The 22,146-nt window shown below is 44.0% G+C and overlaps 1 protein-coding gene across 1 annotated transcript in view; it reads right to left on the reverse strand.

The window, feature by feature from the left end:
- Window positions 1–2,351: 2,351 nt before the first annotated feature.
- Window positions 2,352–22,146, reverse strand: part of ADCY8 (adenylate cyclase 8) — a 145,332-nt gene continuing 125,537 nt past the window's right edge. The window contains exons 17-23 of the mRNA XM_029062630.1: window positions 20,604–20,776; window positions 18,806–18,887; window positions 12,697–12,855; window positions 8,708–8,854; window positions 5,907–5,999; window positions 3,752–3,866; window positions 2,352–2,931 (exon numbers count right to left, since the gene is read on the reverse strand). Of these exons, the coding sequence (XP_028918463.1) occupies window positions 2,444–2,931; window positions 3,752–3,866; window positions 5,907–5,999; window positions 8,708–8,854; window positions 12,697–12,855; window positions 18,806–18,887; window positions 20,604–20,776 (1,257 nt within the window). The 3' untranslated portion in view covers window positions 2,352–2,443. The remainder of the gene's footprint in view (window positions 2,932–3,751; window positions 3,867–5,906; window positions 6,000–8,707; window positions 8,855–12,696; window positions 12,856–18,805; window positions 18,888–20,603; window positions 20,777–22,146) is intronic.

A 22,146-nucleotide genomic window follows, 5' to 3' on the forward strand; every position in this document is an offset into this window, starting at 1 on the left:
CCCAAGTGCTTCTGTGAACTCAGTAAACACAATTGATGGTGAGCTCTTACTAAATATCATCATTATTTCTATTTTTATTAGGAAACCGATGTCATTTAGTAAATGATTGCTCCAGGCTACTAATTGTAGCCCAAGAGTTCTTTTAGATTGAACCTGCCCACCCTTCTAAGATGGACAGAGTTGACTGATGTTAAAGTCCCTAAAAATGCTGATGTCTTCCATCTTGGGGTGGGGCAGGCTGGCAAATGATTTTTGGGGGCTGGTAAGGGTTCAGATATTTATCTGCAAGGATATACTGAAGTCCTGAAAGGAAGTCTGCCCATTCCAAGTCAGTCTCCTGGAGCAGCCTCCCCTCCCCTGGGTCAACACATTAAAGTTGTATGCTTCAGTTAGCTCTCCAGATCCATCAGAGAGATTGAGTACAAGCTTGGTCAAAATTTCAGAACCAACAGGGAGGCTCCCTGGAAGGGTGAGTTTAGATGGTGAGGAGGTGGCTTTGGGTGGACTTTTTAACAATCTGTATGAGTTCTGCCTTCATTTGTTCTACCTCTTGCGGTTTGGAAGTGTAGAGTCAGCAGATGCTCATCCTCTGTACTCTATGGCTGAACAATAGTGGAGGACTGAAGGGGAGTCAACAAGCTTCCTGAAACCAGAAGGGATGAGGCAGCTTATTGTGTCCATTGCCAGGTGACTTCATGAATTTACTGCTAATCCAAAGGGGATTCTGGGTTTGGGCCCTGCTTAAGCACTGGAACTTGACTGTGCATCAATCAAATCTTGCCTGGGAGGGAGAAAATAATAGCTCTTCTTTAAGTATGGTGGAGGAGAGTGACCTCTGAAGGGTCAGGGTGTCACATCCCTCCTAGGGACAGTGATCAATTGCATTTACTGAACACTTACAGTGTGCACAGCACTGTGCTAAGCACTTGAGAGAGTAAAATATAAGAGACACATTCCCTACCCACAACGAGTTTAGAGTCCAGAGGGGGAGACAGCCATAATTACGATTAAACTGGTTAAATGCTAGGAAAATCTAAGGGAGTTCTTGAGTGCTCAGTCCTATTAATTTTAAAGTTGGGGCCATTGGGCAGATCTACCTTGGCTAGGTTAGTGTCTCTCGGTGTTCCTGTTGCTTGGATGTAATTATGTATTAGTGAATTTACTTTCATCTGGGCATTTCTGTATCTCCACTCACATCTTATAAGTATATTTCCTCAAAAAAAAAGGGCCAGGGTCAGAGTTTCCTCTAAACTAATTTTCCGTCTGTGAATCATAGTTTTCTCTCCTCTCAAATTGTAATGACATTGTTATTTCCCAGAACTTCACTATCCTTAAAACGATGGGCAGAGATGATCCTAATGGAAAAAAAAAATAGGTAATGATCCCTGTGGAAACATAAGCCATCCTCCTGTCTGGTGAAAACCACAATGTTCTGGCAGCAGTGTGATGTGATGCATTTCTCGGATGAAATTCTGACCAAAAACCTTAGTTTGGGTCACTGGGTCAGCGAGCCTGGGTTCTGGTTTGGATTTATTGAACAGTCACACGAACATCCAAGACTTGCCAGAATGGGCCTAGTCTTTGGTGGGGGGGTGTTTTTGGGGACTGGGGTGACCAAGGAATGGTCCAGATTTCTGAGGGCGCTATCCAGTGGGAGGAGACTTGTGTGGAGTCCAGGCTGGACCTATTCCCTTCTGAGTACAAGGAGCTCAACAGTCCTTTATCAGCTCTGAGAAAATAGCAAGACAAAGCTTTTTGACTATCTGTTTTTGGGATGTTACTGTGTGTTGGTGGGAGAGAAAAGTGACGGGAGGCTAGATGGAGATGAACCCCTTCCATAAAGGGTGGCTCTGGACTTGAGAGAAAGGCCCCCTTCCAAACTCTGGAAACATTTTCAGACAGACCTATACACCGGTTTGACCCTGGATGGGGTTGGAATGTTTGCTGGTGTACAGAGGGATCAAAAGGCCTTCCCCAGTTTAAACCCATTTCCCCAAGGCCTGTGTAGAGTACTGGTTTGAGTGCATGGAAGAGTACAGCGCAGCACAGTAGGAAAACATATTCCTTGCCCCAGAGGAGCTTACAGTCCTTAACAGTTCTGCAACTATGCCCATTCTCAGCATTTACATGCATATCAATCTCTAAAGTAATGGCATAATTTGTGAATATATGTCATCCCCCATTAGGTTGTAAGATCTCTGTGTGTAGGCGGTTTCTTTTGCTTGCAGTGTACTCTCCCCAAGTGCTCACTATAGTGCTAGTAGCTCAATAAATGTCACTGATTGGCCACAGCCTCCACTACCCAAACTGATCTCTCGAACAAGATCCCACAAAAGACACATAAAATCGGCCTTGTTCTAAAAAAAAATTAAACCGTTTTTATTAGCGCATTTATTTTATATATAAAAGAAATACAAAAAAATGAACACAAAGAAAATGTTATTTATGGCAAGTCAGGTTTGTCCACGCTTTCTGCTTGAGCTACGGCTTCAGATCCACTGGAAGTCAACAAAGTCCGTCGGTTGTAATGTCCCTTGATTATTCCAGAGTTGTTGTTCTCATTCAGTATCTGCTTCTGCCTCTGCCTGTTAAGTGACTGTACAAGTCCGAGGACAACAGCTGCTAAGGAATACTGTCCAGGCAATTTCCTTGGTGGTAAGATTAAAGGATTTGGTTGTACTCTTCCTAGAAGAAAATATGTTTTGATTTTTCCTTCCTGCTCGCTGATGCCCTTGACATAAATCTCTCCTCGGTAGTCAAAGGCAAAGCCTCGGTCGTTTAGGATGAGGTACGTCTCCTCGGGGACTTGAATCCTGCCGCTCACCCCTGTGCTGTCCATACGACTGGCTAGGTTCACCGTTTTGCCCCAGATGTCATATTGTGGTTTCTTCGCGCCGATCACCCCCGCCACCACCGATCCATGGCTGATACCTGCCCATGAGGCAAAGGGTAAGAAAGGCCAGGAGAGGTCAAACTCTCTGCTGTATTTACTCGCCTAAGACCCACCACTTTCTTGCCTAATTTTGACCACCCCAAAACAGGGGAGGGGATGTGACATGGGGAATTAAGTCTAGCAGTTAAGGGAGTGGGAGAGTGGAGGGGGGAAGGAGGGGAGAAGGAAGAGATAGGTAAATGACACTATATCTCTTACTTGTGTGGCATACAAGAGGCACTAAATGTATTAGAATAGCCATCCCCTCCCATTGCCTCTTCTTACTCAGAATTCACAAGTCTCCATGAGTTCTTACCCACACTCAGCAATCTGACCTTAGCTCTTTTCTTACCCAGGTGTATGTCGCTATTCCTGCTTGCCCAAGTCATCTTTTCATTTCCCCCAAATCCACCAAAGGAAAATTTGTCAGGGGGAAGGTCACTGTGAGAGTCAGTACAGTATTTGCATGATGAAGACCAGTCATCTTATTTTCTAAACATCTGGTTACTATATAATTGCTCCTGCGCCAGTGGCCTGTGAAGCAGTTAGGCAGCAGTGTGCTCCCTCAGCCTCCCACTCTAATAGACCATCGAGCAGGGACACCAGCAACCTGTGCTGCCCCCTCTCCCAGTGTCACCTGGAACCTCGCACCTAGTATGCCCTGTGCGAGTGCAGCTGTGAGGAGCTTAAGGGTGACAGTGTTACCTACACATTTTCCCGTAGGGGAAGACCACAGCCCATATGATGGCGCTCTCATGGGCCTGGGGCCCATTTGACTTCAGCCATGGGCACTTTCCAGAGAGTGCACCTCTTACTTACCAATGCGGAGCTCAAAATTGTTAAATGAATGCTTGTTGATCTCCTGGATGCTTTCGTTCAGGGCAAGAGAGAAGTCAGCCAGAGCACATAAATGACCCCACTTGTCTTCGCATTGCTAAACAACACATTCAAGCAAACTATGTTAACTGTGTCATGTGCTTCTCAGTGAAACAGCCCTTTCCTCACACTGCACTGGACTTAGCATGTACTCCAGAAGTAAATAATGATGAATGAGACATTTATTAAGTGAAATACAAAGTTATAAGATTGGATATAGTCCCTGTCCCACCTAGGGTTTACAATCTAAGAGGGAGGGAGTGCAGGTATCTTATACCCACTTTACTGATGAGGAAATGGAGGCCCAAAGAAGTCCAGTGACTTAGCCAAAGTCACACAACAGGTATGGCAGAGCTGGTTCTCAAGTTTGAGTCTCGTGACCTGCAGTTCTGTCATCTTTCCAATAGAAGTCACGCTGACTTCTCTGAACAGTAATTCCCGAAATAAAGTCTCTTCAGATCCTCTTCTACCTCAGCAGATAGAGGTTAATGGGGAGGGGATAGCTTTTCTACACAGATCTCTCTACGACTCCCCATCGTGCATGGATATTCCAAGTTCAGACTATTCCCATTTAGTTTGGGATTTCTACATTGGCCAATGGCAATAAAAGCATAGGGAGAATGTGTAAGTGTTCCATGATCTAGCTCTCCCTAAAGCCAAGGTCTGCTGTTGCCTTACTTGTTCAAGGGTCGAGCAGTTAGGACAGGGGATGTTAGAAGGTTTCATGAGTGAAGCACAAAACCTTTCTCGGTTATCTCTACAGAGTCTTGAACATAGTGGCAGGAATTTGGAGCACCTACCAAAGGCCTATATGATTTTAGATGGTAAGAGCCTTGAAGGCAAGGACTATACCCTTCACTTTCTTTAATTTATGGTATTTGTTCAATGTTTAGTATGTGCCAAGCACTGGGGTAGATACAAGCTAATCAGGTTGGACAAGGTCCATGCCCCACATGGTGCTCATAGTCTTAATCCCCATTTTATGGATGAGGTAACTGAAGCACAGAGAAGTTGGGAGTTCCCCATATCACACAGCAGCCAAATGGCAGAGTCAGGATTAGAACCCAGGTCCTCTGACTTCCAGGTCTATGCTTTTTTTCCACTAGGCCATGTTGCTTCAATTGTACTTCTATTGTGTGTTGCTCCTTATGCAGAAAGTGCTCAATAAATACAGCTGAATTAATTTTTTTTTTCTGATCGATGCCTCTATTGATCAGAAAAAGGAACAAAAAGCTGTCTAGTCAAAGGAGGAGAGATATAAAAAGATGAAGGAGTAGGAAGAATGAAAGAGAGGGATATTGATGCTGAGAAGAGACGCCCACGTGAAATAATAGTAATACTAGCAGCATTTCCCGAGAGTACTATACTAGGCACTTGAGAAATACAGAAATAGAAAAATGGAAACTAAACAAGAATAGAAAGCAAACTGAAGAGGAAAGACTTCTCTGACTTGATGCTTTTTCTTCAGCTCTATTGGTTTGTGCTTTTGATGGTTGAATTCCTCCAGTTTGTTCTTTATCATGAATTCCACACACACTCAATCCAGGGATGCTCAATAAATATTCTTCAGTGATTTCTACATTTTTTTTTCTGTCCCCTTGAAGCAACCTCTCCCCCTTTACTACTTTCAATTTGATTACCTGAATACTGGCTGCATCTTCTGGAGTATTAAAAAAAAAAAAAAAAAAAAGGCTGCATGTGGTTCTTTAGCCCTACCTCCTGGAGCCTTTACCCCTGCTGGATAGATCACATTTCCCTTTCTCTCTGGTGTCTCAGTCTGTTTCCAAAATGCAACAGTCATTCAATTTATACTAATTGAATTGAATCTCTCAGCCTTCCGAGACTCAGCTTCAGCTTTGTGTAAAGACTCGTTCACTGACTAGAGCAGAGACATTAGAGTGTTAGTTTAGAGGCACAATCCACATTAATTTTTGAACAAAGTCAAAAGGAGAGGGGCAGTGCATTGGAAGACAAGTCTGCTTGACAGTTGTTTTTTGTTTTGTTTTTTGCAAGCACCTAAACAATACCACCACCAGACAATGAAAAGTGCCTCAAACCAACAATTCTGAACGATTCTGGCTCTAAACCATGTTTTTACCTGTTTATCAGGTGACAAGCCTGATACAGCCATGTAGGTGCTGCCAATGGTTTTAATCTTTTCAATGTCTTGAAATCGGTCTTCCCCGAGTAACTGGAATGGATTAAATACAATCATGTTAGCCCAGAATTGTCCTATTACAAACAAGAAACAGGCTGTGGGATAGAGCAATTTCTTCAGAAGGGCTAAGGACTAAGCACTTGAAAGATAACTTCACAAACTTGTTCAGGTACCCCAGAATCAAAAGACAGGTTCTCTTTATTCTCAGAGCACTAGACATATTGTAGGAGAAATGTAATCTGATGATATATTGTTTCATGAGCTCTATAAGAAGTATTTCTATTCATAGTTCTGAGATCATGCCCATAGGTCCCTGTCAGGGTAAGGCAACAAACCCTTCTGTGTTTGGTAGCGTTAACTCATACATAGCTCACTGCAAGCATGGCTCAGTGGAAAGAGCGTGGGCTTCGGAGGCAGAGGTCATGGGTTCGATTCCCCGCTCTGCCACTTATCAGCTGTGTGACTGTGGGCAAGTCACTTAACTTCTCTGTGCCTCAGTGACCTCATCTGTAAAATGGGGATTAACTGTGAGCCTCACGTGGGACAACCTGATTACCCTGCATCTACCCCAGTGCTTAGAACAGTGCTCTGCACATAGTAAGCGCTTAACTAATACCAACATTATTATCTTACCCAAGGCACTGGCATCATTGTCTGTGATATACAATGCAATCCAGCACAAATAAATGAACATAACATTTAGATACCACCAGATTATTTCAAGGAAGTCGCCTTGATATTTGACTGAAATGACCCGACAGCCCATTTCTTTCCCCCTCTGAAATCTTGAAAGATTACAGACAATTTTAGTTCACCTTCCCGGACTGCTGTCTGAGAAAATAGGAAGGAAACAAAGGTAAGGAGAGTCTGAGCTGCAAGTGGTGGAATCAGGTTTGAAACCTGGGTCCTCTGACTCCCAGGCCTGCGCTCTATTCACCAGGTCATGATTATTCAATTGGTGTTTGGTTCTGGTTCTGGGGTTTAGCCTGCATTGACCTATGAACCTTACACTTAGGCTTTTTACATGAAATGTTTTAGTGGAAACTTCCAAATTCTTTGACAATTCTGTCCTTCTTGAATAGGTCCCTCTGGCTCTCTGCTCTTCCCAGAGATCACTCTGCTCTGGGCTTGTCATGCTCTCTTGCTTCCTTTCTACAGAGCGCTCTGGCCACAGGCCAGAGCCACGTTGAGGTAAACAAACTCATCTCCACTCCAGAAGTGTATTAGCAGTCAGCAAGAGACCGTATTATTTCATTTAACATCGGCACCGAAAACCTATCTATTACACAGCTGAAAGTGTCTGAGGCATGCTGTGGTCCCTAATTAGACAGTTTATTAATTAAACCATAAGCACCGAGGTCTCTAATATGAGCGAGCTCGAGGCTCCTTGGTGAAGAGAGATCTCGGCTGAGGAATTCTCCAGGAATGCGACTGTCTGTCGTTTTCCTGCTCCCCAGGTGCTGGGTTCGTGTTCTACAATTTATTCCCCTGTATTGTTTACATTATTACGCAGTCTTCATTGATCTGGAGAATAAAGGTGATGTTATTTTGGGGTCTGGAAATAATTAGGTGAGAGAGAAAATCAATGGTATTCATGGAGAGAGGCTGACAAGAGGGTAGGCTTTCAGCCTGTCTTCGGAAAGGATCATCTGCCAACCTGGGGAAAAATCATGGTGCTTTAGAACACAGAGATTGTAAAGCTCCTGGAGGGTAGGCAACAGGTAGCTTGTTACTTCTGTGCTCTTCAGGTACTTAATACAGGGCCTAGCATTCAGCTAGTGCTCAGTAAAAGTCACTGACTGAAAAAGCTAAAATGATTTTACTCAAAACTCCCTCTTTCTCCTCTCTCCACTTCTCTTTTTCAATTTTTCTTCCTCTTCCTTTCATAATACTAGAGAAAAGCCTCTTGGGAAAATCATGTGTTTCTTTCTGGGCTTTTATTAAGCACATGGACTTGATACAAGACAATCAGAATGGACACATCCGTCTTCCACATGGGACTCACAATCGTAGAAGGAGGGAGAGAGAATAAATATTTTATTACTATTTTCAGAGGAGGGCCCTGAAGAACAGAGAGGTTAAGTAATTTAATGAAGAGCACACAGCAGGTCGGGGCAGAGCAGGGATTAGATTAGAACCTCCTATTCCCATTCTCTCTTTGCATTGGACCACAGTACCTCCCATTCTTGAAAAGCAGCATGGCCTAGTGGATAGAGCACAGGCCTGGGAGTCAGAGCACCTGGATTCTAATCTCAATTCTGCTATTGCCTGCTGAGAAACCTTGGGCAAAACATTTCACTTGTCTGTGCCTCAGTTTTCCCACCTGCAAAATAGGGATTCGATACCCATTCTCCCTCCTACTCAGACCGTGATCCCTGTGTGTAACAGGGACTGTGCCTGGCCTTATTTTCTTGTACAGCAGTGCTTAGAAGAATGTTAGACACATAATTAGCACTTATCAAATAACACAGTTATTATTATTATTATTCCAGATGTCACTTCCTGCCTCAGTCATCTCCACCAAAAAAAAAAAAAGGACGCCACAACAAAAGGTTAACTGGCCCCAGCCACATCACTTCAAACACATGGAGGTCTTCCACTTTCTGCTCTACCTTCCACAGATACTCTCACTCTCTCCACTGCCAGCCACATCTCCTCTCTTCTGACCGCCAAGCAAGAGTCCCCACCCCCACACCCGACCCCACCGTGTGTTTTATTTGATTCAGAATCTCCAAAGTTACCTCATCAAAGTCGGCGATAATTTCATTTAGCAGACGCAGACATTCCACTCCTTGGTTATTCATTTCCGTCTGAGAGTAAAAGTCAGCAAATCCCGGGATAGAAGCAAACATCACTCCGACAGCATCGTAGGACTGAGAGTACAGTTCCTAGGTGGGAAGAAAAAAATTTCAATGCAGTAAAGTAGCGTGGCTTAGCGGCAAGAGCCCGGGCTGGGAGTCAGCAGGTCCTGGGTTCTAGTCCCGCCTCCGCCACGTCTGCTGTGTGCACTTGGGCAAGTCACTTAACTTCTCTGTGTCTCAGTTACCTCATCTGGAAAATGGGATTAAAAGTGTGAGCCCCACGTAGGATAAACTGATTACCCTGTATCTACCGATTAGACTGTAAGCCCGTCAAACGGCAGGGACTGTCTCTATCTGTTGCCGACTTGTTCATCCCAAGCGCTTAGTACAGTGCTCTGCACATAGTAAGCGCTCAATAAATACTATTGAATACTAGCACTTAGAACAGTGCTTGGTACACAGTAAGCACTTAACAAATACCATTATTATTATTATTCCAAACAGGACTTAGTGCTTTAGCTATGCTGCTTCCTGTACCTGTGATAGCCTGTTCTCCTCTGTCACATCATCCACCAATCCACCCACTCATGTCTTAGCCAACCTTCTATCTGTCCCTCTCTCTAGGCTCTCCCACCTCCATCTTCTTGCTCACACTGTTCCCCTAGTGATTTTTTTCTTTTTTTTACAAAATGGCATTTAAGAGTTTACTTTGTGCCAGGCACTGTACTAAGCGCTGGAGTGGATACAGCTAATCAAGTTGGACACGGTCTCTGTCCCACATGGGGCTCACAATCTTAATCTCCATTTTACAGATGAGAGACCTGAGGCACAGAGAAGTTAAGCGACTTGCCTAACAAGTGGAGGAGCTTTTAGACCCAGGTTCTTCCTACTCCCAGGCCTGTGCTCTATCCACTAGACCACACTGCTTTTCTTATGGTTGGCACATATTAGGCACTTAATACATAGAGCAGGGATCTTCTTTTTACAGATGAAAAATCTAAGGTCCAGAGAGGTTAGTGTCTTGCTCAAGGTCACAAAGCAGGAAAGCTGCTGAGCCGGGATTAGGACCCTTGCATGTTCTTATAACCACAGCTGGGGTGGATGAGGGGAAGGGTGTTTTTGATATCTGGGGTTGTGAGCATCACATGGTCCCTTCCCAAAGCTGCCTCATACAGCCCCACTCTCCATTCCACCACACTAGCAGAATTCTAGATGAAGTACTGCTACATTTCCCTGAGAATTCAGTAGATTCCCTCTCCGGTTCTGGGCACTAAAACAGCACAATCTGGCGTTTGCTGCTTAAACTGGGCTGTCTGGGCCAGTGTCTGCGTGGTCACGGGGTCCTGAATCATTGCCTAAATGACAACATTTGGATGGCGGCTGGTAAGCTGTGAACTGAATTTGGGCAGGGCCGTGTCACGGTTCTGTCTGCCCAGAGATTTCTGGGATGTGGGGGAAGGAAACCAGCCTCCCGGGAGGATTCTTCAACTTGCCTGGTGATTCCTCTCCGGAACTGATCTTAGAGGCCTGCTGGGAATTACAGGATTATTCCAAAGGCCACCAGCTGCTCTGTTCATTCAGAAATTCTCCTCTGCAATAACCCTCTTGGAAAATGGCTTCCGGAGGAGCAGAGGCAGAGTGTCGGGTGCATCGCTGCAGCTACTGAATGGTGAACCGATGCCCCGGATTTCCAACATCTGCTCTTAATAATTGTGGTATTTGGTAAGTGCTTACTCTCTGTCAATTAATGTACTAAGCACCACGGTAAATACAGGGTCATCGGATACAATCCACGTCCCACGTGGGGCTCACAGTTAGGTACGAGGGAGAACAGGTATTGAATCCCTGTTTTCTAGATAAGCAGACTGAGGCCCGTAAAAGTGAAGTGACTTGCCTCAGGTCACACGGCAGGAATATGGTGGAGCTGGAATTAGAACCCAGATCTTTTGACTCCCAGGCCCAGGATCTTTCCATGAAAGCACACTGCTTCTCACACTGCTCTTGAAGACTTGATATTTGGTGTTTTTGAGTGGATGTGGACAAGGTGGCCTGTCAGTTTGTCACCTAAATAAAGGCCTCATTTCTGCCTGGACTACAAATGAGTCTAGAATTGTGTCCCTGATGTCTGGGACCACCTCGGACTCATTCTCCACTCACAGGACATTGGTAACAGTAACCGCAGGATGATTAACATTTGGTAGGTGCCATGTTTTGCACTAAGTATTGGGTAAATCCAAGACAATCTTGCATGTTCTCAGACACAGTCCCTGTCCTATCTCATCGCCATTTAGCAGATGAGGACAATGAGGACCAAAGAGGCCAAAGAACATACAGCAGGCCAGGGGTAGAACTGGTTAGAATGTAGTTCTCCTTACTCCCAGACTTGTGCTTTGGCACTAGGCCACCATGCCTTCCTTCGGGTATGAGAGGTTGCCAATCCCCTTTCTTAGAGCTGTTCAGGAATAGGGAGGCCACGTTTGTGACTAGAAAGTCAGGATTAAAGCAACCTGAAGAAATGAATGACTGAAACGTCTAGAGCCTAATGAAAACCCGTGGAGTGATCTTTCAGTGTTCTACTGCCGGTTAGGAACGGCAAGGGGATGGAGTTGGGCTACTTGGTCTCACATCATGCTTGGGCTGGGTCACTAGAAAATCTGGAGAGGCAAAAGATTAGCAACTCTGCACGGTATGCACTTCCATATTCCCTTGTGTGTACACACACACGCACTCTGTCACACACAAAAAAATCATCTCCCGTCTCCCCATAAACACAACCTTCCCCATACACAAATACTCTTCCCTGCCAGCACACACAATTTTCCCCCCTCTGAGCCCACGCACAATCTGTGTTTTGGATGGGTAACTAGGAGGGAGATAAATCTAATTCCCTCTCAATCGCTAAATCCATCTGTGTCCTTGAATTGGTCGCTGAAAGTCCCTGTCTCTCTCATCTGCTTTTCCCAAGAGGATAACCCTTTTTTTGGGTGGATTCATTTATTTTCTAATGAGTTTTGGAAATGAAGAAACACTCTCATGCAAATGTCTCCACAACATTCAGTGCTTTTTTGGTAGAAAGCAGCACTGCCGATTTCCAAGCCGTGAACATACCTGGCTTCAAGGCTTGGGGGTTGAGGGAGTGGCAGTGATTATGAGTTTGGAAAATGGAGATGATCATGAGGGCAGGGAGGATCATGTAAACTTCCTTTTTTCCTAGCCTGGGTCTCTTTATTTAAAGTATTATGCTCTGTCCACTAAGATATGTTGCTTCTTTCCCTCTGGTCTTTGGTTGATACACAGCAGGGTCAATTTAACCAACCCATGAATAATCCACATGCTCACTTTCACTTCTCCTCTCTTGTATTCTCTGCTATTTGGGACCACCAATGGGATTTGGAAGGAATGCTGGAGTGTTCATAGTTGCAATCCCTACCCACAAGGAATGGGAAGGAGAAAAAATGGGCTAGGCAAAAGGTTAAAACCACAGTTCATCTTGCCTTTGGCAACAATCTACTGTCCCCCTAGAAGCAGTCAAGTAACTTCAGTTTTTCAGCCCCTGAATAGTTGCATTGGCCAGAAAAGCTGTTCCAAGTTCCTCCCCAAACTTCCAGCATCACTAGGAATTAGCAACAGCTCTTCTGGCCAATGCAACTATTCAGGGGCTGACAAACTGAAGCTACTTTGTTGCCAAGATGAATCAGAGGGGAACCAGTGCAGTAAGACATATTTCATTTACCAACATTCCCACTCTGATCCTTTGCTCATGCCCTGGTCCCTATCTGGAACACCCTGCCCTCAAATCTTCCAGGCCGCACTTCTCCCCATGTTCAGAGCCCTCCTGAAATCCCGTTCTACTTTAGCTTGGATTCAGTCTATGGCCACCCTGGCCTGGCTGGGTCAAGTTTGGCCCCCGGTCCAGTATGGACACTCACTTCGTTGTCTCGGTCTTTCTCCAGGAAGTGCCGAGCGACGTGGCTGGGTAGGATGTTACGGAGCATATTCTCATTGTGCTCCCTGAGTTCCTTCATTTCATTGATCTCCTCTTTGGCCTGCACTCGCCACAGGAAGTCAAGTCTGGCTGTGTATTCCAGCTGCAAGCATTTAAAGGAGAGAAAATTAAGTACTCATTATATCACATTTCTCCACGGCTCCAAAACCTCCAGTGGCTATGCAGTTAGCTAAGCAGCAAGCAGAAATTCCTGATCATTGGCTTTGAGGCATTATATCAGCTCTATCCCCAAGAAAACACGGTCTGATTTTTCCATTTCTACAAAATAGATGTACGAGTCCCTAGAAGTCTACCTATATATCTGTCATCTACAGTGCTAGGGACTTAGTATCAGCTATATAATAATCATGCTGGAAAACCCATTGATGTTTAAGGATGAGAGGTGGGATTAAATCCAACCACGGCAGACCAAGTCTCATTTCCACATAAATCACCGAGTCAGTCAATCACTGATATTTTTAGAGCACCTTCTGAGTAGAAAGCATTGTGTTACGTGCATGTGAGAGTACAGTAGGATCCAGACACATGAGAAAATAGCAAGATCGGGGCAGCCACCATTGACTCTTGTAAAAATCCAGGCTTCCTCTTGCCAACACAGAATTAGCAATCAGTTAATTATATTTACTGAGCACTTACTCTGGGCAGAGCACTGAACTGAGCACTTGGGAGAGTACAGTATGACAGAGTAGGTAGACTTTCCCTCCCATAAGGAGCTTACAGTCTAGAAGGGTAGACAGACATTTTTATAAATACGATTGAATGAATGAATGGCCTGTGGTTATGTAAATAAGTGTTATGGAGCTGAGGGTGGGGTGAATAAAGGGAGGAAATCCAAGTGAAAGCGTGATGCAGAAGGGAGATGAGGGAATGAGGGCTTAGTCGGGGAAGGCCTCTTGGAGGAGATGTGCTTTTAATAAAGCTTTGCGGGTTGGGGAGAGTGATCACCCATGAGATATTAATGTGGGGGGAGTTCCAGGCCAGAGGCAGGACATGGGTGAGGGTACAGATAGGAAAGATTAAGGTACAGTGATCAGGTTGGTATTAGAGGAGCCAGGTGTGCAGTCTGGGTTGTAGTAGGAAATCATAGAGATGTTGGCATTTGTTAAGCGCTTACTATGTGCCAAGCACTGTTCTAAGCGCTGGGGTAGACACAGGGGAACCAGGTTGTCCCACGTGGGGCTCACAGTCTTAATCCCCATTTTACAGATGAGCTAACTGAGGCACCGAGAAGTGAAGTGACTTACCCACATTCACACAGCTGACAAGTGGCAGAGCTGGGATTCGAACCCATGACCTCTGACTCCAAAGCCCGTGCTCTTTCCACTGAGCCACGCTGGGCAAAACTAGCAGATGTTTGTTAAAATATATGTGAGATACAGGCTGCACAATGTGATGTCAGATGAAAATCTGCAGGACCTAAAAAGTGACCCTCTGGGGAGTCTCCTGGCCCCCACCATTGCTCTAGAACTTTTCCCCTGCTCCCCACAGTTCCCTGTGAACATGGGCACAATATTTTAGTCATGGCTCTTGGTGGCTAGTGCTGAGGCCAGGAGAAACTGGACATTTAAAAAATACTAAGCAAAAAGACTTCTGTTGCTGTCTGCAACTGGGCAGGGGAAAGACCAGCTGGAAACAGTACCATCCAGAATAAGCGAGGGGCAGAATAATAATAATAATAATGTTGGTATTTGTTAAGCGCTTACTATGTGCCGAGCACTGTTCTAAGCGCTGGGGTAGACACAGGGGAATCAGGTTGTCCCACAGTCTTACACAGTCTTAATCCCCATTTTACAGATGAGGGAACTGAGGCACAGAGAAGTTAAGTGACTTGCCCACAGTCACACAGCTGACAAGTGGCAGCTGTCCCCTGGGTCACGTCCTCCCGCGGTCCCGGAACGCCCTCCCTCCTCACCTCCGCCAAACTGATTCTCTTTCCCTCTTCAAAACCCTACTTAAAAATCACCTCCTCCAAGAGGCGTTCCCAGACTGAGCTCCTCTTCCCCCTCTACTCCCTCTGCCATCCCCCCTTTACCTCTCCGCAGCTAAAGCCTCATTTTCCCCTTTTCCCTCTGCTCCTCCACCTCTCCCTTCCCATCCCCACAGCACTGTACTCGTCCGCTCAACTGTATATATTTTCGTTACCCTATTTATTTTGTTAATGAATTGTACATCGCCTCGATTCTATTTAGTCGCCATTGTTTTTACGAGATGTTCTTCCCCTCGACGCTGTTTATCGCCATCGTTCTCGTCTGTCCGTCTCCCCCGATTAGACCGTAAGCCCGTCAAACGGCAGGGACTGTCTCTATCTGTTGCCGACTTGTTCATCCCAAGTGCTTAGTACAGTGCTCTGCACATAGTAAGCGCTCAATAAATACTATTGAATGAATGAAAGTGGCAGAGCTGGCATTCGAACTCATGAGCCCTTACTCCAAAGCCCGTGCTCTTTCCAATGAGCCACGCAGAACCACTTTAATATATTAGGGCTTAGTCCATTTTTGTTTTGAAAAATTATGATTGACTTAGAAAACTTTCTAATATTGTAATAATGATATTTTTAACACTGAGCAACATTAATATCACCAGATAGGTTTTAGATTAGCATCTGACATTTACTCTGTATCGTGGGGGGCTTTATGGAGTATTTTATGGAAGAGAGAGAAATATGGGCTGAACACCATCATTTTTTTTTTCACAGAACCTCTGAGAGGAAAGCATTATTAACAGAGAGAATGGAATTTTCAAGGAAATCATTTTTGTTTTTCTATTGTCATGTTTCTGCCAAGATGGGCTCAAACCAAAATGAGACTGTATTAAAAATGGGCCCTTATTCTAAATTCAGGGCTGCCTCTCTAGTGTTCAGTGTACAAAGATTTTTCATGTATTTTCCCTGATAAATTTTGATCGATTCGACTTAAATAGAAAGAAAAAGTAAAATGGAAGGTAAGCTGTTGAGATTTCTCTTTGGAAAAGGTTTCGGGAGATTTTTCACTCTATTTCATGTAAAATGTAATTGTCGTGATCAGTATAGTCCTCCGGGTCAACAACTATATGGCAAATTATTTTACAAATCCACATTTGGCACCAATGTGGTACAGCACCATATTGACACAGTGGCACTTACAGAGTGCTTACAGAGTGCTAAGCCCTTTATTAAGCACTTGGGGGAATACAGCAGTAACATGATACATTTTCTCCCCTCAAGGAGTTGATCATTCAAATCCTAATCTGCATAGTCCTAATCCACTAAATCCTAAATGAACAATCCTCCTCTACCCACTGAGCACTTTGTTAAATGAGTTTTTGAGTTGAGAGTTAGTGTGGTTCAATGGGCAAGCCCCAGGTCCATGTCCATCCTACTTTGTGCCATGGAGAAAGTCAGTTCTGGGACTCTTATTTCTCATAAGTGAAAAGTAATAGCAATGTTTGAGATTCCCTGGCCATAAACTTGATTCTATTTATTGCTATTGTTCTTGTCTGTCCCGTCTCCCCCCATTAGACTGTAAGCCCATCAAAGGGCAGGGACTGTCTCTATCTGTTACCGATTTGTAGATTCCAAGCGCTTAGTACAGTGCTCTGCACATAGTAAGCGCTCAATAAATACTATTGAATGAATGAATGAATTATCAGAAGGCGGGGATCATGAATACTGACCAGATCGTACTCTCTGACGTGCTTAATTCAGTGCTCTACACACAGTATGTACTCAGTAATTACCACTTATTGATTGGGAATGATCCATTAATAATTATACAGCCTGGAGCCAATCAATCAATGGTATCTGTTGAGGGCTTATTGTATTTAGAGAACTGTACTAAGCGCTTGGGATAGTAGAGTATATGCGAATCCCATGTGGGACAAGGACCATGTCCAACCTGATTACCTGATTTTAGCAGGTTGATAAGCCCTGGGAGAGGGTGGGCTTCAGAGAGCAAACAGTCTAGGAAGCCACCATTTTGGGTGTTTTCAGTTCTGATAGGAAACTTTCAGGTCTGGGTGAACTTGACAGTCCAGCTGTCAGAGTTGTGGTGAACCAAAGGCTCCTAAAGGAAAGGGCACTATTGTCCCACAGTAGATGAAACCCAGGCTTGACACCCAGTAGATGCTCAGTGATTACGTCTGATCGATTGTAAATCTGGACAGTTTAGGCTGTTGAGTCATAGAGGATTGGTGGGGGTTTTTTTAAGCAGAGCCCACTGCCTAACTGGATAATATCTTTCAGTGAGCCAACTTGTTGGTTGTATTTACTAAACAGATGTGGGCTTTTGCTCATTCTCTGGGAGTTTGATTTTCAGCCATCTGGATGGTGTGAGGGCCACTTTGCGATTCTTTGGCTTTATCATTCGTGAACATTTGGAATGGATCTAGTGATGGTGCCATGTCGATGCCATCCGATGCCATGTTGATGCCATCCGATATCTTTCAGGTCTAATGTTGGACAGTGATACAGGCAGTGAGGGGCCAGTGCTACAGAGGAAGTCCAATGGCAAAATACAGAAATTGCTATGGAAACAGGGAGGCGGAAGAGTCTGGCAAAAGTAGGATTGAAAATTCCATGGATGGAAAATGGAGAGCTGAGAAAATGATCGAGATAATTTAGGCAAAAAAAAAACCCTTTTCCTGAAATAACCAACAAGGGAGACCAAAATGGTTTTGCCTTTAAATAAAAAAAGATGCTTACTTCAATTTTTCAATTTGCTAGGTAGTCCTGGCCAGAATTTTGGAAAAATGAAATCAATTTGGTACAGAGTGCCTACCAGAGTTTATAATACAATAGAAAATGAATAGTAAATTGGGAGTACAGTTTATTGGAAAAATGCTAGCGTGCTTCAGAAAATTTGGATTTTAGGTTAGTTTGAGAATCCAGGTGAACTCCACAAAAAAGATGGAATTTCCTGAAAAATTTCAATAGACTGTAATATCCTTGGGATCAGGTATCAGGTTTTTAACTTGTACTGAACTCTCCCACTGCTCTGCATCTAGAAGGTATTCAATAAATACTGATGAATAAATGGATTAAATTTAAAAATCAGTGGGTCAGACTACCTAATTCCTTCAAATCTCCAAATTACTTGGTTACTATTCACAAACGAAATTCTCCAAGGAAGAGGAGGAGCACATACTCATTTATCTTGTGTATTTGGACTGTGTAGAAAAATGATTAGGATTCTGTGGCTTGAATTACCTGAATTATCATTATTATTAATGACAATTGTGGTCTTTTTAAACATTTACTATATGCCAAGTATTCTACAAGGTGCTAGGGTAGACAAATACAAGATAATCAAGTTGGACACGATTCTTTTCCAACTTGGATCTCACACTCTAAGTAGGAGGGAGAACAGGTATCAAATCCCCATTTTCACAGGTGAGGAAACTGAGGCACAGAGCCATTAAATGACTTGCCCAAGGTTACACGGATGACAAATGGCTATTACTTGACCTCTTACTTTGTCTTTCCCTGAATATCGCTTCTCCCATGTCAGGCAAAAATTCTATTTTAAGGAGAGAGAGGCAATATGGCTTAGTGGAAGAAACATGGGACTAGGAGACCTAGGCTTTAATCCCAGCTCTGCCAAAGGCCCGCTGTGTGACTTTGAACAAGTCACTAAAATCTCTCTGGGCCTCAGTTTCCTTACCCGTAAAATGGGGCTAAACTGCCTGCTCTCTCTCTCTTAGATTGGACCCTGTTTGGGCAGGGGTGGTGTCTGATCTGATTATTTTATAGTATCCCAGAGTTTAACCTATAGCAAAAATTGAATAATCCCCATAACTAACCAGGAAGGGGAAAGATACATTTTTATGCTTGGAAAACTTCCTTTATGGCTGCAATTAAGATTTATCAAGTATGTTTTCATAAGCAGGTTTTAATTGAGATCTTTACTATACATCACTAATTAAGATCACAGTATGTGAAGCAAAGACCAACAAAGATATGCTTTTCACAGGTCAGTTGACACTTTAAAAGTAATCATTAAGGACACCTGAAACACCACCCCTGAAAACTCAGTGGTTGGAATAAAAACTGAGATTACCTGTTGCCCATGGTAAAATACAGCTAGGAGAAACATCGCCATCAGGAGCAGGGATGCTTCTTTGGTCCCCAGGAAATCTTTCCTGGAATAGAGAAATTCAGGACTGAGTTACAAATAACAGCAATAATGACACATTGTATAAAGGAAGTTTTCTAATATTTTATGGCTTCTAAAGCAGTAAAAAGTGGTGATTATTAAGGTTCGGAGTATTTGTTTGCATTACTGATCCTTCTGTCAATTATTGCTAGTGGATGGGGGAATAGGGTCAGAATCTATCATGGCCTTGTCCCTGACCTTTGGAAATTTCAGCTGTTGGTGTAAACCCATCAAATGTGAGACTCCCAAGCAACAAAACAGTCCCCACAGGGTTGATTTTTATCCTTCTGTCTGTGGGATGCATAATAAATCTGACCTGTTCCTGTCCCTTAAGGGCTTGTAATGTTCCCAGCTATTAAGATGCATTTCCAACTGTGATGAAGTATCAGCCTGTCAGGATTTGAGATGGGCAGGACATGTCTCTGCTTTATAAGATTAGATGTGCCCGGAATATTTAAAATCACAACATCACTGAGGGTATTTATAGCGGTCAGGAACAGCAGGTACCACTCAGAAGGAACAGAATGCCATTTACCAGGCTTGACCACAAACAGAAGATTACCCCAAGAAGAAGTAGAAGGATTTACTAGAAATACATTTCCAGTAGGCAACAGCATTCTGTCTGGTTCCTTTTAACAGGTGCCAAACACCACATTTCCCTCATCTACTAACCAACAAAAGAGCATGAAAAATTTGGGGATTCAAAATGGGGTAGCCAGGTATGGGGAAATTATGGTTTGCCACAAGGACACTGGATGCTTCCATACTGAATAAGGCTAAAAGGAAATTATCCATCAGTCAACTAGGGTGAGTGGGTCTTGAGAGATAAAATAATCACGATAACTGTGGTATTTCTTGGAGGCTTACTGTGTGCTATGTGCTAGGGTAGATACAAGATAATCAGATGGGACACAGTCCTCTCTGTCTGGAACTAAAGGTCTGATGATCTGTGATACAGCTGAATTGAAAAGCTCAAGGAGGGCTCTGATTCTATTAATCCACTATTGCTTCTGGCAAAATAGGAATCAGTAATAAATAAACCACCTAAAAGTCCCTTGAGTCAGGAGACTCTATTGTCCAACTCCCTCCTCTTCACCAAGCTCTCTTGATCTCTCTTTCTCTCTCTTCCCCCATCCCCTCCCCCTCTCCCCCTCCCCAACCTCTCTCTCTTTGTCTCTCCTTTGGCAATGCTTTCACGCCTACACAATAGAAAATGGGATTAGAGGTTTTCTGACAAACCCCAGGTCAGAGTCCAGGACTGAATTTCCACCGAGAAGAAAATGTATAATCAGATGAAGTTCTTTATTGGAGTTTACTAGTTCAAGACTGTGGAACCTCAAATGCCATTACTCATTTTTAACTGTTCTCCCATTACCCCTCCTCTTTCTGACCTCTTCCTTCACTTATCTTATTTGATTCTAGTGTTCTGACCTGGTTGTCCAGAATGGTTTAACTGCCTGCCCCGTGACTCACTCTTCTGCACATTCCCTAGGTTAAGGATGATGAGGGAGTGCATTGGCCATCTGGAATTCTCCCTCCCAGCCTGAGAGAGTTTACGGCAAGGCAATTTGTTCCTATCCCAAGAAGGGAGGAAATGTCTCTGTTTATGTGCAATGTAAATTACAATTCCCAGGTATTGTCTTCACAATGCATCATCACTTTCATTAACACACATTCGTTCCAGGCAACTGTTAGCACTTACTCTCCATTGTGATTAAAGTTGTCATAGCGAAGAAAGAGTGATGCATAAATGGTCTCCGTGAGCAGGGAGTAGATGGCGATCATAATCAGTAACACCGCCAGCTTCAGCACAGAGTTGAGCCGAAGGAACACGGCACAAGTCACCATGGCCAGCACCCCGGTAAAGACAAAATACTGGTGGCAGAGAACAGCGGCAATCAGTGCAACAATCGTAACAGCAGCACGGAGTGATGTGCAAATACTCAACCCGGGAAGTTGGAGGTGGAAAGACAAAGACAGACGTGAACAAACTCGGAGACAAAGAGAAACAGAACAGAGTAAAAGACTCGGAAAATCTGTAGGAGGACAGGCAGAATTAGAAGATGGAGTCATAGGGACAGAAAGAGAGACTTAACCTGATAGATGGGGAAGAGAGAGTGCTTGGCTTGGGGGGAGAGAAAGTGAGGGTGGATGGTGCGTAGGGGAACTTGGATCAAAAGTTGACTAAGTCTCCCATCAGGAACGATGGACAGTCTTTGGTCTTGAGATTTGAGGACAAAGATCCTGCATAGAGAAATTGATTATGGTGCCAGTGGCCCTCTCTTCCACTCTCCGATCTTATGGAATGCAACAAGAGATTTGGCGGGCGGGGGTGCCGCACTCTGTGACGAACCTGTGTAATCTCGCCCACATTAGTCAGTTACGGAAGAACCAAGACTAGAACCCAGGACTCCTGATTCCACAATCAATGCTCTGTCCCCTGGACCCATGGCAGGTTTAGGGATTGGGTGTAAGTATGTTTCCTATGAATACATTGGTGAAGCAGGTTTTCGGCTAACACTACTTAGGCTCTCCTGATATAAGAAGATGACTGACATGCTGAAGTCTTACTCGGCTATTGAATCTGATGCCTGCTTGGACAAAATGACAAGTCTTTAGGAGACTCGGTATGACCTTGGGATCCTGGGAAGAGCAGTGTGATGAGATCAAGCAGCCGTTAAAGACAAACTGAGGACACAGTTATGCCTCTTTAGAGAAAGGCCCACACGTAAGAACATCTCTTGAGTGCAGTAGGCTTGAGAAACTGAGTCGGAGATTCCGGGGAGACTATCCCAGGCTGGTTGGGAAATGTTGTGGGGATAAAACTAGTGATGCAAAGAGATGCGAGGTGGAGAGCAGTAGTGGAGTGAGGGAAGGTGTTTAAGGATTCACCTGGCAGCTTTTAAGACTCCCTGCTCAGCTTCACTTAGCTCTGATGCAGAGAATTCAGGTGATATGTCCTTTACTGAGTAGCAAGCCAGTCACCCTGCATTGTTTTGAAAACAAATACGTGTTGTATTTAGAGGATTAAGCTATGTGTAGTTGAATCAAAGTCCTGTCCCGTTCTTTGCTTTTTCTCTACTCCGTGTTGCAATGTTTCCCATACATTTCTGTGTTCCTCTCTCAAAAGCAGACATTTTTCTTAATTACCAGCTGAGTACTGGGACCTTATCTGTCAGTCTCACTTTACTGTTTTTTTGGTGTTTTTTTTTTTTAAAGAGTCACACAAATATCTTGGCATATTA

The sequence above is a fragment of the Ornithorhynchus anatinus genome, chromosome 4 (assembly GCF_004115215.2).
Source record: "Ornithorhynchus anatinus isolate Pmale09 chromosome 4, mOrnAna1.pri.v4, whole genome shotgun sequence".
NCBI lineage: Eukaryota > Metazoa > Chordata > Mammalia > Monotremata > Ornithorhynchidae > Ornithorhynchus > Ornithorhynchus anatinus.